This window comes from Python bivittatus, unplaced genomic scaffold, assembly GCF_059951505.1.
Source record: "Python bivittatus isolate LINGU-HERP-01145 unplaced genomic scaffold, Pbiv_v1 ctg000220_np1212, whole genome shotgun sequence".
NCBI classification, from domain to species: domain Eukaryota; kingdom Metazoa; phylum Chordata; class Lepidosauria; order Squamata; family Pythonidae; genus Python; species Python bivittatus.
Window position 1 is genome coordinate 23198034 of NW_028277048.1, and position 17471 is coordinate 23215504.

At 42.5% G+C, this 17471-nt stretch overlaps 1 protein-coding gene across 6 annotated transcripts in view; it reads right to left on the minus strand.

The window, feature by feature from the left end:
• SMARCC2 (SWI/SNF related BAF chromatin remodeling complex subunit C2) overlaps nt 1-17471 on the minus strand; it is a 38510-nt gene that overhangs the window by 9501 nt on the left and 11538 nt on the right. For 3 of the 6 annotated variants that reach the window (XM_088138140.1, XM_088138141.1, XM_088138139.1), the window contains exons 7-26: nt 16280-16349; nt 15936-16011; nt 15631-15762; nt 15060-15175; nt 14489-14613; nt 13862-13921; nt 11294-11331; nt 9034-9164; nt 8883-8954; nt 8505-8618; nt 8067-8220; nt 7558-7650; nt 6946-7065; nt 6806-6868; nt 4530-4788; nt 3144-3467; nt 2611-2675; nt 2087-2216; nt 1494-1660; nt 958-1092 (exon numbers count right to left, since the gene is read on the minus strand). In XM_088138140.1, the coding sequence (XP_087994266.1) occupies nt 958-1092; nt 1494-1660; nt 2087-2216; nt 2611-2675; nt 3144-3467; nt 4530-4788; nt 6806-6868; nt 6946-7065; nt 7558-7650; nt 8067-8220; nt 8505-8618; nt 8883-8954; nt 9034-9164; nt 11294-11331; nt 13862-13921; nt 14489-14613; nt 15060-15175; nt 15631-15762; nt 15936-16011; nt 16280-16349 (2444 nt within the window). The remainder of the gene's footprint in view (nt 1-957; nt 1093-1493; nt 1661-2086; nt 2217-2610; nt 2676-3143; nt 3468-4529; nt 4789-6805; nt 6869-6945; nt 7066-7557; nt 7651-8066; nt 8221-8504; nt 8619-8882; nt 8955-9033; nt 9165-11293; nt 11332-13861; nt 13922-14488; nt 14614-15059; nt 15176-15630; nt 15763-15935; nt 16012-16279; nt 16350-17471) is intronic. The other 3 variants (XM_088138137.1, XM_088138136.1, XM_088138138.1) reach the window with 3 other exon arrangements.

Consider the following 17471-nt stretch of genomic DNA (forward strand, 5'->3'; position numbering starts at 1 on the left):
GTCTGACATCATGGATACTGTTGTATAAAATCCCTCAGTGATCCTCCATATTATTTATTGTCCTCCATATTATTTAATGACTAAATGAAACCACTGGGAGAGATCACCAAAGACTTTAATTGTCACCAAGATGCAGACACTTTGCCAGCCCTAGCCATAGGGCACAGACTCCTTCAGTGAAGAAGCTGAAATCAAACCTAGACAAGTGGACATTCTCCTGGTTAAGGGAATAAAGTACATCTGGACTGGAACACATATCCAATTCCATATGGAATCCCACCTAAAATCCCTGGATCTAGACTCCCTCTGAAGCAGCAAGTCTGTAACTTTGGGGTGTTCTTTCATCTAGCATTATGATGTGTAGAACAACTGAGTAACATGGCAAACGGTATATTCCTCTGCTTTAGGTTGATTTATCAGCTGCTACTATTTCTGGATTATGCACTTGCCAAAGTGATTATTGTAATGCCATCTATATGGGATTGTCCTTGAAGACCTTTCATAAGCTTTATTTGGTTGAAAAGACAGGTGGTTGAGCTTTAAGAGGGTTTAAGAGAGTATATAACAGTATTTCAGATGTATTAGTGTTTCTGGGTCCAATTCAAATTTAGGGTTTTGAGTTTTAGTTTCTCCCTAAAGGTTTAGGATACATGAACCTGCCTCTCCCACAAGAAAAGCTAGTCCAGTACCCAGCTTTTTCAACCATCTGGGTATCCTCAGGGTCCACAAAATGGATTGCTCCATGTAAGAAGAACTGGAGCTGTCAGCCAGTCAGATTGCAAAACAAATGGTCACTGTACCACCAACTAGTTATTCCAGCTGCAAGTAGGAAATGAATAGTAATAGTAGTAATATAAATAATAGTAATCACTTTTACACATGCATGTGCACGCACACAAAAGCAAAGATCAATCAGAGCAAGCCAAACGGATGTCAAGTGGATGCAGCTGTACTCACTGCCTCACGCTCCCGATCCATGATGGTCTCCAGCTCTTCAAAGTGCCTCAATTTGATCTCAAGCTTCTTCATCTGTGTCTCCACCAGCAAGGCAACAAGTGACTTGATTTTACGTTCCTCTACTGCTGCCAAATGCTGCCAAAATGAAGAGGGCACATATGAGCTCTGGCAGTACCATACACCACAGAACTCCCACTCAAAGCCAGGGAGGAAAATCTAGTACGCTCCAGATGTGTTAAGATTCACAGAATTTCCAGCCAGCATGGCTAATAGCTAGCAATTATTGGAAATATCATTTACTTACACAGACTTATATGCCACCCCATTCATCCTTGAGTCCAACATAGTAGGAAAAACATTACAGAATAGAATATTGAGTATTTCTAATCTGTTATTTTGATACAGCAGGTGAAAATCTGAGGCTGAGAGAGGCAGCAGTGTTTTTTGTTTTAAGTAGGCTTAGGGTTCCAATTGCTATAGCTACTCTGACCTGGCCTATGAGGAGAGCAGAATCCAGCCCTTCCCCAGGAACTCACCTTTGCCTTTACTGCTGCAGCAGCCAAAGCAGCAGCTGCTGCAGTGGAGAGGTTACCTTCGCCAATGTCCCTCTCCACCTTGGTCTTCCGCTCGCCCTCAGCTTCTGCAAGGTCTTTGGGTCCCTCTTCCTGGCCATCCTTTGACTCTTTTTCCTTTTCTCCATCAGCTGTGCATGAGAGAAATGTTTTATGGGAAAGGACAATGATCTAGTGGGCAATGCTTGTTTGATGGAGATGGAGTATCTCCCAGAGCCTAAACCTCAGCACTGCATGTTTGGACACCAGTGACATGGCAGCAGAGAGGAAGGCAGCAGCTGCTTGGAAATGAATAAGCTCTTAGAAGCAAAACATGCTCTGCCAGCCCATTCGGTATCCCAGGATGCTCCACAACTACCAATGCAACTGTTTACAGTGTCTTGATTTTTAATGGCAAAGTTCCTACATGTTCCAAATTCAGGCTTATATGACCTGCTCTATTGTAGTGAAGAGAAAATATTCCTGGCTGAGACTTCACGACTCAGGATCACTTCACCCCAACTGAACTTGGGCTCCTACTAAGCTAGACTTTTCATTTCCTGGAATGTGACACTTACCCAAGGTGTCCCCATCACTCTTGTCCATTTCTTTTTCGCCATCAGCCTCCTTGCTTTTATCATCTTCTTTCCTAGGCACTTCTCCAAGTTTCTCCTTAACTTCTTCCTCAAGGACTCCTTCCCTTTGTTCCTGCATTAACAGAAAGGCCCAATTCAGAAAGCTGTCATTTCCAATAAAAGATGCTTACTCCTTTCTAGAACATGCCCACTACTACAGTAAGAGGGTTATACACATCATACGCTGCAGTTGGAAATGTCTCCAAATCAGAGAAAAAAATCTGTAATAATTACTCCAGTGGCTTGGATAGCAGGACCAGGAAATTTTGCACTGAAAAGTCAATCAAATGAACATCTCAGAGATAAATATAAATAGGTACCCAAATGACACAACAATCTGATCCTACCCACCCAGATGACTCTTCTAGTTTTCCTCCTTCCCAATTTATTTTATGGCTCACAAATCTTACTTCAGGGGTTGAACTGGCCCTATAATTCTTTATGGTTTCATCCATGCCCTCTTGTACCTTCAACTCTTTCTTCTCTTCAGGTGGTTGGGGTTCTGACCGGTTTTCATCTGTGCAGCTCTCTTCTGAACAAGATGTGGAAAAATGGGGCAATGGAAAAGAAACAAGTATTAGGGCCTCTATATATGCCTCCCACCCACACCCTGCAGGAATTAAAAGTTGCAATGATGAAGGGAACAGGGAAGGTAAATTCTCGGAGGTATGAGAAAACTAGGAATATTTTAACAAATTTTCTCCCAAAGAACAAAGAGGGTCGTTAGATTTAGGCCTGACTCAGCCTTTTTCATACTGCTAGCCCTTAAGGCTGAGGTAGGACTGCAGTTAGACTCCTTGAGGAGGGAAAGACTTAAATGCTGGCCTCTGCTTGCCCTCCCCTCTGTTAAAAGCCAGTGCCTGCCATGAAGGAATGTCTCAGACTCTATGCTTTCACACCCTGAACTGCCTGCAAAAGCCTTCTTCCCGCATATTCTACCCTTGATATTCCCAGTTTGACAGGGTGAGGGTTAGATGAAGTGACAAGGGGAATCCCTTACCCTGTGCCAGCCGATTGAGTGTGAGCTCCAGGCCGGAAGCCAGGCCAGCTCTGGTCTCTTGCGTCTCGGCCCCCTTCTTAGTCCCCACCGCATACTGGGCGAGGTCCAACGAGGGCGCTTCACGGATTGAAGCGCGGAAGGCGCCCCGCTCGCCCCCCTCACCTATTCTCTCCAGCTCATCGGACGTGGTCCCTGCAATTCCGCTGCTCTCCAGACCAAATGCTGGGTCTGCCTTGCCTGTCATCTTAGCAGCTTCCTCCACCTTGCGAACATGAGCTTCTACCAGGGCTGTAGGCACCTCCTCCTTCATCTTGGAGAATTCCTCTGCAAAAGGAAGCCTTGGGTTCAGCCCAATGGCAAAACAGAGCATTGCAAAATGAATGTACGAGGGGGAAAGGAGGCATGGGTATGGGAAGTGCGGGACCAGTAAGAAATGTTGTTGAACCACTTCCATTTAGTAAGAAATGGCCAAGACAGCAAGAGTTGTAGATCACAAGGAACTCTGGAGTAAGCAGAAAACACTGGAGACCCAGGATCCAGATGTAGCAGTAAATAGCATCTTTTTAAAGTACTCAGCACTCCAGACCCTAGGAGCCAGTGGACACACCTTCTAGATCTCAGGACTTTTGCACATTCAGAACTACAGCACACACTCTGTGCTGCTCCATATACTTGGCTTTTAGCATGCACCTATAAAACATACACACTAAAAACATTAGCATGTAATATTTATGAACACTATTTCAGTACAAATACATGCTGCAAAAAAACAAGAAATACAAAAAACCCCAAACTCTGAAGAATATATCTGTATTGGATTTGAGCCACAACAGGTAAAGTGACTTCAAAAAAATAAAATGATGGAGTGGAGCATCTGGGGTACAAAGAAAGGCTTTCATCAAATAGCAGGCTCGAAAAACATATTACTGGGGTGCAGCGAGGGAAATGATGTTACACAGTAAAATGAGGAGATATCTGATTTAGACTGAGACTCTCAATCCGTAAATAATACGATACCGAACAGTGTAAACTCTTGTTAACACTTCTCAGGAAGCTGTTTCGGAACACAACATCCTGAAAACCTCAGTGTTCCTTCTTAAAATTCCAGGTTTCTAGTTCTAGTCCTCATGGAGAAAATCTATCCACATGGTTCCTAAGAGTCAACAATGACTTGATGGCACATAATCAATAAAAAAAAGTTCTAGTCCACTTGTATGGTCAAGTGTTAGAAAAAGCAGACTGGACAGAACTTCCCAGAGTTCTCTTGGACAGTGATATGGTGTCCTATCCTTTACTGTTTTTTCTACAACTGCCCTACAATCCCATCCCACTCCAGGTTTAATATTCTCCAACTACAGGCTGCCTATGAATGTCCTAGTTCATTACCTAAGGCTGACTTGGCTGCTGCAGATGCCACACGAGGGTCCACAACTGAAGCCAGAAAGGCCACAGTGCTCATAACAGGGTTGCCTGACTGGCTGAAGGGGATAGGTTGATAGGCTAGGGGTCCAAGAGAGGCTTCGGAATCTTCCAGGTAAGGATCTTCAATGGGAAGACGCAGGAAGTGCAGAATGCATTCATCCTGAGTACGACTGCCAACATGCTCAGACACTTTGTTCCAATCATCCTTGTACATCTCCAGAGCCTAAAATGCAATTCAGAGAAATGACGACAGTTTGGATATGAATGGACAAGGATCAGAAGCTGTAAGCCGGAATATTAGAGTACAGACTGCAAGTGAGAAGCTTTTCAGAAACCCCTCCTGAATCTGAGCATTTGATTTCCTAAGTTTTTGTGTGTGCTAGAGACAGAACTTCAGAAAACGCTGCCTGTACACAGTTACACAATATCTCAATTTACAGGGTAGGTGGCTATTTAAGCACAAATCCTTCCCTCGCTTAAACTCTTGTAGAAAAAGAGCCACATTTCAAATGAAAATTTCCACTGCCCCTCCAAACTGAACATGTTCAGCATGGTGTTGCCTGAACTTGGACCATTCCCGAGATTGTGATTAAGGCAAAGGACTTCGAACGCAATCTGAAATGACAGCTTGGGTTGAATCAACTTACCTAATCACGCTCCACATACTGTCCTGGAACTCGAACTGGAAGTTAACCAACGGTTAACTTCTTACGGCTTTCACAGAGCCAGCTGGCAGAAATGGCTTCAAAGTGGAAGATTCCTGCAGCAGCATCTCCACTGCTCATGTTTAGTTTTTACTCCCCACAGCCTCAAGGGAAGTGGGTGGGTTCCTTCAGTGAAATATAGAAGTGCTGAGGGTAGAACTAGCCTTTCACTCCAGAACATGGTGCCTTACACATGGATTAGGTCACCAAGTACTTGTAGTTTGCTTTTTGCTTTTTAAAAAGAAGTAATAGATGGCCACCAAAAAGATAATCAGAATCCTGGCTGGGAAAAAGGAGGGCATGCAAACTTTTGCTAGCTGCAGTTTGCCATCTTCTCTGGAATACATTGTATGGGCAACCTAAGAATGCCTTAGCATTATATGAAAACAGATGCATACAAGAAGCCGTTATTCTGGGTTCCCAAGTCCGGTCTTGCTTTCAAAGATCACGTATAAAGAAATGTCAGTGAGAATCAACTGTCTTGCAAACAGAGAGGCAGGGAAACTACTTTTAGCCACTATTTCCTCAGTGCAGATGTAATCCTTAACCATGTAACACAAACTGCATTTTCCAAACTCATTTCACACAATGGATTCCAATCCTGGTTTGTGAGTAATCATAAGAATATCGGAAACACTTGGTATCGGCCCATCTAACTTAATACTGTCTACAACGTTTACTAGTGACTTTCCAGGTTTGGGGAAAAAGCAGTCCTGGCTCTATTATTCTTTTTCATGTTTAATATTTTCTCCAACTATTGAATCAGGACCCTTCCTCAATTTGCGGCTGTGGTTTGAATCAGAAGTACATAACATGAGGTCTCAGGGCAGAACGCATTCCCAGAAATTTCTGAAGTTATCATGTTGTTCTTTGCAACATAACATAAGAGGAATATTATTAAATCCACAATCAGAAAGTAATTGCATTAACTATTTTTAAGCCACCAATTATTGATGGGGTTTTTTTTCCCTGAGGGTATATGTATGACTCCTGACATGACACTCAAAGAACAAGTAATTCTACATTCTGGGTTTCAATATGTTGGAATAGTTTAAGCTTTTACCATGACTTGTTTCTGTAACAATATTTAAGTGCGCTGTCTACACATAATATCAATTTCTGTGTAAGAATAAAAGGATCCTAAGACATTTTATTCACATATTATTTCTAAACAATTGAGCCTTTCTCTTTTACATGCAATGGCTCCTTAATATCTTTAAGATCTTCTGCAAAAGATATACAATAAACCCATAAAGCAAATAGCAGAGTACTAAAACATCATCATCCCAAGGTAAGTGTAATGCCTGGAGAGAACAAAAACTTATCAACTTACTCTTCAAATTTTAAAATTACCATTTCCACACAAGAAAATAAGAAGTCAATGCCCAATATATTTTAGCTGCTGAGAATGAAAACGAGTTGAAAATTTGGGAATAAAAGCAAGAGAAAAAGGGATGCTTAGAGAAAGCTTAGGAGCAATTGCGAGGAGCAAATTTCTATGGGCAATTTGTATCACAAGCCTTTCCATTCGCTCACCTCCAGCAGCAACAGTGTCTCCTGTTCTGTCCACTCACGAGTAGCACTGGCAGCAGCTTTGCTCTGCAGGAAGACTTGTGTTAGAGCTGACATGCCACTAGAGAGACACATGAGAAAATCCACTGTCTTTCCGCTTTTACCTTAGAAGGAACATTCTTCTTGGTGTACATGTCAGTGCGGAGTCCAAAGTTTTGCATGTCTGGTGGCTTCTCCTTGCTCTTGTCTGGGAAGTTTAACATCTGCTGGGAAGCTGTGGTTTGCTTTGAAGAGAGATGAACAAGCTTCATGTGATGTAAAGAAAGCCCGACTCTCAAGACCTCTGCAGTGCTATTTGAAAGATCACTACCACCTATAAGGAGAACAAGCAGGCATCCACCTCTAGCTCTCATTTGGGGCCAAGCTACAGCACAGCATATGTCAACCTTATGCCCACCCAGATGTGTTGGAATTTCAGCATTTCAGCCCTGAAAGTGTCTCTCTTAACCAGGTCTTCAGATACCCATTACAAACTTCCTTGGTCTGCAGCAATGAACACACAGTGATGCAGCCTATATGGAAATTATAGGCAACAACTCTAACACAGCTATGAAGAGAGAGATGGGACAATTCCATTCATGCTCATCCTTAAAAGCAGATTGACCTAACTCTGTCTCTGGCTGAATGGAGTTCCACAGTTTTCCAGAGGAAAGTATCCATGTGACATTCCTCTCTGGGCTCCCACAAGCACTAACCTCCGCTGGGAATTCTCTTACCAGCTCCGGTTTCCCTTTCACTGTCTCTGTGACAAGGTCTTCAATCTCTTTGCCCTTTCGTCCAGTCTTGGTATCGCTATCACTCTGACGACCCTGAAGCGTAAGCAAAATTCTGTCCTGTTGCCCTCTCCCATTTGTATTAATATTTTAATTTGGGAAAGCAAAGTTAATAAGATGTCTGACATGCACAAATGTGGAATTTCCTCTATGATGAAAGTTCCTTCGAATGCTTCCTTAGCAGCTTTCAGACATTTATTTTCTGAAGGACTTTTGGAGTGCTCTGATTACCACTTTTTCCTTTGCTTCTTCTCAATTTAATATAGCTTCTGGTTTATTTTTATCAAATGTTTTAACTGTTGATATATTTTCAGTTGTTGTCTATATATTTCTTTTAATATGCTTTGTAAGCCACCCATTCTTAATTATAGTTAAGAAAATTCCAAAAATACAAATAAAGAATGACATGCATTTAAATTTCTTCTCCAGGTGGCCTAAGCATTGTACACTACCTGGGGTGTTTTGGGCTGCAATGGCACCAATCCCGAAGGAGTGTCAGCCAGAACATGGAAATGAGATGTGGGTGGTGGTCCCATTGGTGTTGGTCGACTCTCTGCATCGACTTGGTAATTGATGAGTCCCCACTGTTCTAGGAAGGCATGAACCCTGCAACAGAGGAAAAGAACAGGCTCTTTAGCTCAAATCAAACGTGTGACAAATAAGCTATAGATGAAGATTAAACAGCCTTCAACAGCTAGACAAGAATGTTGATTGTCTTAAGCTAGAGAAGATGCACTGGCCACTATTTCTTTCTCGGTACATTAGAAAGTCACATTTAACCAATCTTATCGTGAAGCAGTAATGAAGACATAAGGACAAAAACCCAATTGAAAAATAAAAGCAGAGTGCTGCAAACTGCTACCGTGCTTCTGCTTGCTCAGCTAAGATACCTCATGATGGCGCAGACATCGCCAGCCAGGTTCCGACGACATGCAGTTGAGGTTAGGTATTCCTGTGGATTGAGCCGGTACGTGTCAATCATGAAATTGCGATATGCCAAGTAGCTAGAACATGAAACAAACAAAAGAGAAAACAGCCGCTTTCAACTCAAGTCATTTTGCCTTGTAAAAGTCTTCCCACATGATTAGCTCTATTGGTCCTCTTACTAACAATACTCCTAAAGGCCAATGCAGAACCTTTCCTGCCTGAATAGACTCATACAATGTTTAAGATGTAAAATGTCCTCTGACTCTCCTCCTTGCAGAGGAAAAATGCTGCAACATTTGCTATCCCAGTAGAGATACCAGAGCACATAAGAGCAGTCTTACATTTCTGGAGTCTTTGACTTGTTCTTGCCGTTGAAAAACTCAGGAAGGGCTCTCCTCTCAATGGCATGGACACTGCGGAAGAAACACCATAAAACGTTAGAGCAGGTGGGGAGGCCGGAAGAACTCAGGGAAAAAACTCACTCTCCAGCACCTGTTGTAATCAAACCACGCTGCATAACTGGGGATGATAATGTGATGGGTCTGCTCAGTCACATTGTCTTCATGCAGGTCAGGGTTCTTGGTCTGCTCTCCTTTGTTCCCAGCATTATTCTCCTCTTCATCCTGAAACCAGAAGTCTCTTGAGTAGGCAGTGTGCATGCTTGTGATGTTCTTACGACTGTGGTTCCTAACCTTCAATTTTATTAGAGGAGCTGGTATCTTGGAACGACTCATCCATGCAGCAATCCAAAACCCGGAACACAGTGTAAGACTTAATTCCAATATATTACAGACACAATTCAGGAAAAGACGGGAGGCTGGTGTACAGAAAAAAATTGCTAAGCAATGAGATAAAAATCAAGGGAGATTTGGCATAGGACAGCACTAAGACACAAAGGTTACTATGGGTGGTGTCACAGGTCTCCAAGGAAGTGCTTGTCAGTATGGTTCAGTATGGGCATAACGGAACTGGGGCTACTTCTGCTGGGATCAAACTAAGCTAATCAAACTAATCAAACAGAAAGAAGATGAACGTGCAAGGAGGGAAAACAGTAACGGACCTAGCAAAAGCTGAATCTTCTTTTACTGATTACAGGTAGTCTTCGCTTAATGATCATTTGTTCAATGACCATTCGAAGTTATGGCAGCACTGAACAATCCCCAGGTTAAAAACGTCCAACTTACAGACAACTTGTACTTACGAACGGGCTGCCTATTATTAAAAATGGTGGACAGCGTTCTCCTTCCTTGAGCCGAGAAACCACTGAAGCTGAGTGTTCTTTATAGCTGTTTTCAGTGGTTTTCAGCGGTTCATGAAAACATTGCGCAGCTTCAGCAGTTTGTCAGCTTGAGGAAGGAGAATGCCATCCACCATGTTTAATAATAGGCAGCCCGTTTATAAATATGAGCTCTGACTTACATATAAATTTGAGTTAAAAACAGAGTTAGGAATGGAACTTGTTCTTAACCCGGGGACTGCCTGTACTTATGCCTGGTCCCCAAAGTTACGGCTGTTGCAGCACCTCCACAGTCATGTGATCAAAATTTGGGTTTTTGGTAACCCGCCCAAACTTACAATTGCAGGGGCACTTCATCTCCCATCCACCCACCTATCTCACCCCATCTCTGCCCTTTTGGCTACCCTGCACAGCAGCACTCCTCGGTGGCAGCAGTGCTGGGGCTGAAGTAGAGGCCTGAGGCCTTCAGCAGTCTCAGCTGGCCACCACTGACCCTGGGCCTCTACTTCAGCCCCAGTGCCCCTAATACCAAGTGCCGCCTCAAGCCCCATGCTGACCTTCGCCATCTTCCTCCTACTGCTGACAAGACATGCTTGGCTTGGCCCTATGTGAGGCAGCTGCTGGCTGCATCAGGCCTTCTTCCCCAAGGCCACTCGCATCTTCTCCAAATAGTGTGTGCCATTCTCACGATGCTTTGGAAAGCCTTTGGAAAGCCTCTGAGGCCTTCTGAAACTTTGCGAGAAGGCTGCACCCACTGTTCTCCAAATCACACATGCTGTTCTCGCAATGCTTCGGAAAGCCTCAAGCATTCTGAAATATCGCAAGAACGGTGTGCGCTATTTGGAGAACAATGGGCGCTATTTGGAGTATGTTGCAAGCAGCCTCGGGAAGAAAGCTTGGTGCGGCTACCAGCTGCCTTGTATAGGGCCAGGCCAGGCGCACCTCATCATCAGCAGGAGGAAGATGGTGCGGGGCTTGAAGCAGCAATCCTCGACAGTGGCAGTGCTGGGGCTGAAGTAGGGGCCGCGGCCAATGGCAGCTGGCTGAGACTGCTGAAGTCCCAGGCCTCTACTTCAGCCCCAGCGCTGCTGCCACCACCAAGCAATACTGCTGTACAGGGCAGCCAAAAGGGCAGAGATGGGGGGAAGCTAGGCAGGTGGGGGGAGTTGAAGAGGAGGCAGTCCCTTACCTTACCAAGGCTTGGGGCTGGAAGGGACCAGGCCAGGAATGGCTTAGTAGCAGGTGGGTCCTTACCTAATGATCAGTGGGATTTTAATGTCGGCAACAGGGATTGCTGTTGCTAAGCGATGCAGCCATGTGACATTGAACTTTATGACTGCATCACTTAGTGACGGAAATTCCAGTCCCAATTACTTGAGATCTACCTGAAAGTGGTCATTTTGTTCCCTTAGCACTAGCTTATCCTTCCCATCCTGCCCCCATGTAAAGGGTAAGACTGTTCTGGCAGTTAAGGTACGACAAGAAGCAATAGACAGAATGCAGCATTTGATTCACCTTGCCTGCTGTCTCCATGCTCTCGTCCTCTGGCTCATCTGGAAAACAAAAACAGCAAGCACCCCAAATAAGAAATAGAAACCTCTACATTCTCCATTTGCTCTTCCATAGCTATCTGGAGAATCATCAAGGATGAATGGGGCATTTGTGAAATGGTGTGTATGTACACACACATATGTATCAAGCCATATTTAGCAAGGGTAGAAGAAGAATAAAAACATTTGAACACGCCTCAGCAGCATTTCCCAGCTTTCGGTCCAAATGACTGAAGGAGCTTGCCCAATAACATAATGGGGTACTACCTTCAGTAAAGTTTATTTCCATATCCTTCTTGTAGACCTTTTCTGTTTCAAAAGCAAATTTGCCATATCACACAAGAGATTGATTTTGAGAAAAACAAGTCTCAAGTTCTTTCAGGCTTATACAGCTACCATGTAGATTTCTGGATTCTGGCCAGTAAGCCTATGGCTCCTTGTATATTCTGGAACTCCTGGCAGATTATGATGGTTTACTGAAATTATGCAGATTTATCATTCTAGCTTTTTTGGATTTGCAGCCCAGTTTGCTGGTATAATTCCAGACACACTCCTCCTTGGCTTGGTTAGGAGAAGTAGAGTGACTGCCTCTCAATAATTTGTTTTGCCTGGTTTAAAATCTGCAGAAGACAGTTTTTCCCAAATAAATGTTCCAACATCTGTTATTCTCCCACATAACAACAGTTTATTTTAAATGAATGCACACCCTAGCAAGGAACCCATAAAATGAGAAGCAGCCATTAGTACAGCAACTCAACACCTCTTGCAAATACATTCCATCCAACACTCAAGAAATGCCTAATGCTTAATAATGGATTTACTATTTGTATGTGTTTGTGTGTGCATGCAGCCCACATAGTTGTTCTTAACAACATTTTTAGAAGTGGTTTGCCCTTGCCTTCTTCCTAGGGCTGAGAGAAAGTGACTGGCCCAGTCACCCAGCTGATTTCAAATCTAAGGCAGGACTAGAACTTACAGTCTCCCGGTTTCTACCCTGGTGCCTATAACCACTACACCAAAGTGGCTCTCACTCTGTTTAGTAGAACTGATTTTGATTTTGCCTTGATTTTAACTGTATTGATTTTACTATTATGCTTTATCTTTGTATTTTTAACTGCTCTAAGTTGCCTTGAGCTATAAGTGGAAAGGTGGGGCAGAAATGTATTTAGAAAAATTATAGACAAAAATTGTGCTAAATACCCAGCTTTCTCACCTCATCAACCAAGAGTTGAAAACACCCATTGAAACCAATCCTAGAGACACCCTCCACCAAATAAATGAGTATCACACTAAATGTATGCATATATGTAAGTGTAAAAGGCTGGGTCAGGACAAAAATAAATGTATGTTATTTTAATTTATAACTACTAATCAAAATTGTGTTTGTTTGTTTGTATATTTATTCGGCTTGTATGCCGCCCATCTCCTCCACGGGTGACTCTTAAAATAAGGTACCCTATTTACAAACTAACAGACTGTTACTTATTTCAATAAGTGAATTTAATTTCAGTTTTGATTTTCACTGCATTAATTTTGTTGTTTTACACTTTGCTTTTTTATTGTTCTCAGCTGCCTTCATGTCAGAATAAACAGAAAGGTAGGATATATACACATTCTGTAATATAAATATATACAAATTTATTTCTGTTTATATGCATATACTAATCACCTTCTCTCACAGATAAATTATTCACACAGACATATTCAAGTATGCAGAAACACGCAGAGACATTCCTCACCCTCCTTCTAAGCAAAGCATAGAATGAAAAGAGAGGAAGGGAAAGGAAAGAGAGGAAATAAAGCTGGATGGAGATGAGGCAAAGAGAGAGGACAAGCAGGCAGGAAAAGAAGGGGAAAAAAAGAAAAATGCTGTTTAGGCATTATAAACTGTTAACTAGGAAATTGTCGTTGCTCTTCCCATGCAACAACTAATCTTCAGGCTAATTTTCAAAGGTATTCATTCTATATATCAGGGTTTTTGCAGCTCTTGCCCATTTCTTTGTTTTCAACATCTTCTTATTTATCATTATAATTTATTTTATCATTTATATTAACCATCTGGAGGGAACACGTAAGTGGTGTCATCCCATTTGGAACTCATCAGGTGTGTGTCTGATGAATCCCAAATATGACAAAACCAGTCATATACTGCTTTCTAGTGGTCAATATAAATAAAATACCACACAGGATACACACTGCGTACAAACAGAAAATTCCCCCCCAAAAGAAGAGCGGGGCAGAAGTCTTTCAGAAACCTCATACATGAGGACATGACATCATGTAACATCCATATGTTTCTGCTCTGAGAGTTTAAAGGAAGGTGGACTGACTATACCATCCTAAAGACAGACTCTGTTCTTATCAGAGGATGTAAGGTGATACTTGCTCACAACTAACCATTTGGAGAGGGAGAGGGAACCTAATCTTCCTATTGCATAAAATAAATACTATTGGTCTATCAAAGGCTAAGAATATATTCTTGGTCCTGTAGTAAAAGGAGGATCATCAAAAAAAAAAAAAAAGCATCCCTTACCCAAATCAGTCATGGTGCCACCTTTCACAGGAGCAGATTCAGAATCTTTCTTCGTGTTGACTATAGAAGAGATAGCAAGGAAGGAATACTTTATTTAAAGAAACCCCTCAAGAATCATACTGCAGGCATGGGCACTCTCTTTTGGCCAGGAAGCTGCACTTTCTTCTTGTCCTCCGCCTTATTGTAACATTAGTGTGGGGTATTTTTTTTACTGTGGGGCTTAAAAATTGAAAGTGTTTAAAATGTCTAAGGAGTGTAACGGATGTCTTAAGTCTCTACAAGGTTTAAAGTCCCTATTTCCCTGCTTAATCCCCTCCAAAAGGGTCTGAAAAATTTGGCACTGCCCCCTCTGGGAGCCTTTTGGGAGGTCCGGAAGGCTCCATTTGGGGGCTAAGTAGGCAACATACAGAACGTGCACTATAGATTATCCACCTTCCACTGTCCACTGTAAAGAACACAGGTGTACTGACTAAAAGAAAAATAATCTTCTACTCATCACATGGATGCAACAATGGTACTGTTTTTGAGGGAGCTGTAATTAGTACATGCTGCACCAACCAATTCCAATATATGAAGTATGACAAAGAGCAATGGTTATGGAATTCATGAACAGCTTTAAATTCTGACCTGTTTTGGGCAGTGTGACTTCTTCAACGTTAGGAACAGGGGAAGGTTCATCCATGTCTTTTGTGAGATCTTCCTGTTCTTCCTCACGGTGGCCACGTTTGGATTTGGTGTAGGGTGTGGAAGGCCTGCAGATGGAAAGGAAAAGGCAGAGATCCAATAAACAATGTTAAGGACACTCAATTCTGGATACTATTACATCAAACTATAGTTAAATCATAATTATTTCTGACCAATGGAATACTTTCTGTTCTAGCTTTCAAATAAGAAAAACTGAGTTGAAAATGTCAGATGAATGATGATTTCACGAACTGAATCCACAGACTAGAATCGGCAGTGTTGTTGAAAACTGCTCCTGGACTTGACCTGTTAAAGGGAAGGACTTCAAATAGAGAGGGTGCTCCACTCTTGGTTATTCCAAGTCAGCTCTTGTAAGAAACTCACGGTGTTTGCCCTCAGGAATAGGGTAGGAGGACAGGCTACTCTGATTTTTCTTAAGAGATGAGGCACTTTAAGGAATATGGCAGGTTGCTTCATACCCAGACATTCAAGAAAAGCCTATCCTTTTTCTCACCCTTTCTTGGCATTTTTCTTCTTTGCTTCTGGAGTAGGTGAAGGGGAGGGAGAACGTTTCCGTTTCTTATAATTTCCCCCCTTCTTGTCCCTTCGGTCTGAATCAGGACTGTTAACCTGGAAAGAGAGAAGTCAACTCAATTAGCTAGCAGCCTTGAACTGTCTCCTTAAACCACACTGAGAATCCCTGTGCTCATCACTGAACATTTTTAAATATACAAAGGAAAACTACCAGGATCTCATAGGACCTAAGGCTTAACTAATTCCTGTGATTAATTCTGAACATATTAATTTAGAAATAAAAGTACCCTGCTGGATTTGACCAGTCTAGCTAATCCACTGCTTATTGTAAAAATTCCAACAGCCATCAAGTTCTTGACACTCCACTGGGAATTGGTCTGTATTCCAACTGAAGACTGCAATCTACCTTCATCACAGTAACCCCTGCCCTTCGCCCATTCCAGAGATGGGACAGCTAATATGTTGGTCTACTTTGTCCCTTCCCCTTTTAAAACATTCAGCCCAAATACCCTTAAGAAAAAGGACCAAGAGCTCCATTAAAAATACCACACCTCATCAGTGAGAGTCTTGGCAGAGATTTTCTTCCTCCTGGAGACAGGGCTCTTCTCATCATTTACCTCATAGTCTTCTTCATTCATCCATTCATTAAAAGTATCTGTGTCTAGGATCCACTTTGCATGAACCTGGAGTGAGGAGAAGAGAAGCCCATCACTGGCTGCCTTGAATTGAAAAAGGTAAGAAGCTACTTCCTGCTTCTGAATTAAAAGGAAGGAATTTGTTATTTTAGGAGCATCATAAAGCTCTTCTGCGACAATGCAACAGTAGTCCAATCCCAAAGCCCATCATATCACATTACCTTACGGGGTTTCTCTGGTGTGGGAGCATCCTCCACAGGGGCTTCTATTTCACTGGCTGGAATCCAAGTGTCATAACTGTAAAAGAAAGCACATAGTGAATAAAGAATCAATTCCAAAAACTAATTGCACACCACAGTCACAGCAAGTATGTCACATATTTACCTAAGCTGCCTCATGATAAGAATAAGGGAAAAACTAAGACTCAGCTAGATTAAAGATCAGTCTTTAATTATTTATTTTGCATTTACAAGTAGTGGCCAAGAAAAGAATATAGAAAATCTAAAAAATATCCATATGTATCTCTCTCCATAAACTAAGATAATTATGGAGGATTGATGCTAACCTGTCAGGGTAGTAGCCCCAGTGAAGAAGAACTTGTTTGTCTCTCTTCATGATTGGCCGAACCCATTCTTCTACAAAAACAAGACAAAACAAAAAAAGTGGAGTGATTATTATTATCCAAGTACAACTGACACTTTATTTCACATAATGATACATTTAAAGTCGCTTTTGAGTTTTCACAATGGGGCAAATTCTTCTAAATGGGAATTAAGAACTACAGTGCATTCGGAAAGTATTCAGACCCCCTTCACTTTTTTCAATTTTGTTATGCTGCAGCCTGATACTACAATTGTTCAAATTCATTTTTTTTCTCATTAATCTACACTCAGTACCCCATAATGACAAAGTGAAAACAGAATTTTAGAAATGCCTGTAAATTTATTAAAAAGGAAAAACTTTTCCTTTTTCACATGTATTTAAGTATTCAGACCCTTTACGCAGTACTTTGTTGAAGCACCCTTGGCAGCAATTATAGCCTCGAGTCCTCTTCGGTATGACGCAACAAGCTTTGCACACCTGGATTGGGGGATTTTCTGCCGTTCTTCTTTGCAAATCCTCTCAAGCTCAATAAGGTTGGATGGGGACCGTCGGTGCACAGCCATTTCCAGGTCTCTCCAGAGATGTTCAATAGGGTTCACATCAGGGCTCTGGCTGGGGCACTCTGGGACATTCACAGAGTTGTCCCTAAGCCATTCCTGTGTTGTCTTGGCTGTGTGCTTAGGATCATTGTCACGTTTGAAGGTGAACCTTTGGCCCAGTCTGTGGTCCTGAGCGCTGTGGATCAGGTTTTCATTGAGGAGATCTCTGCTCCATTCAGCTTTCCCTCAACCCTGACCAGTCTCCCAGTCCCTGCTGCTGAAGAACACCCCCACAGCATGATGCTGCCGCCACCATGCTTCACTCTTGGGATGGTATTGGGCAGGTGATGAGCGGTACCTGGTTTCCTCCAGACGTAACGTTTAGAATTGAGGCCAAACAGTTCAATCTTGGTTTCATCAGACCAGAGAATCTTGTTCCTCACAGTTTGAGAGTCCTTCAGGTGCTTTTTTACAAACTCCAAGCAGGCTTTCATGTGTTTTGCACTGAGAGGATTCCGTCTAGCCACTCTACCATAAAGCCCAGATCGGTGGAGGGCTGCAGTGATGGTTGTCCTTCTGGGACTTTGTCCCATCTCCACACAGGATCTCTGGAGC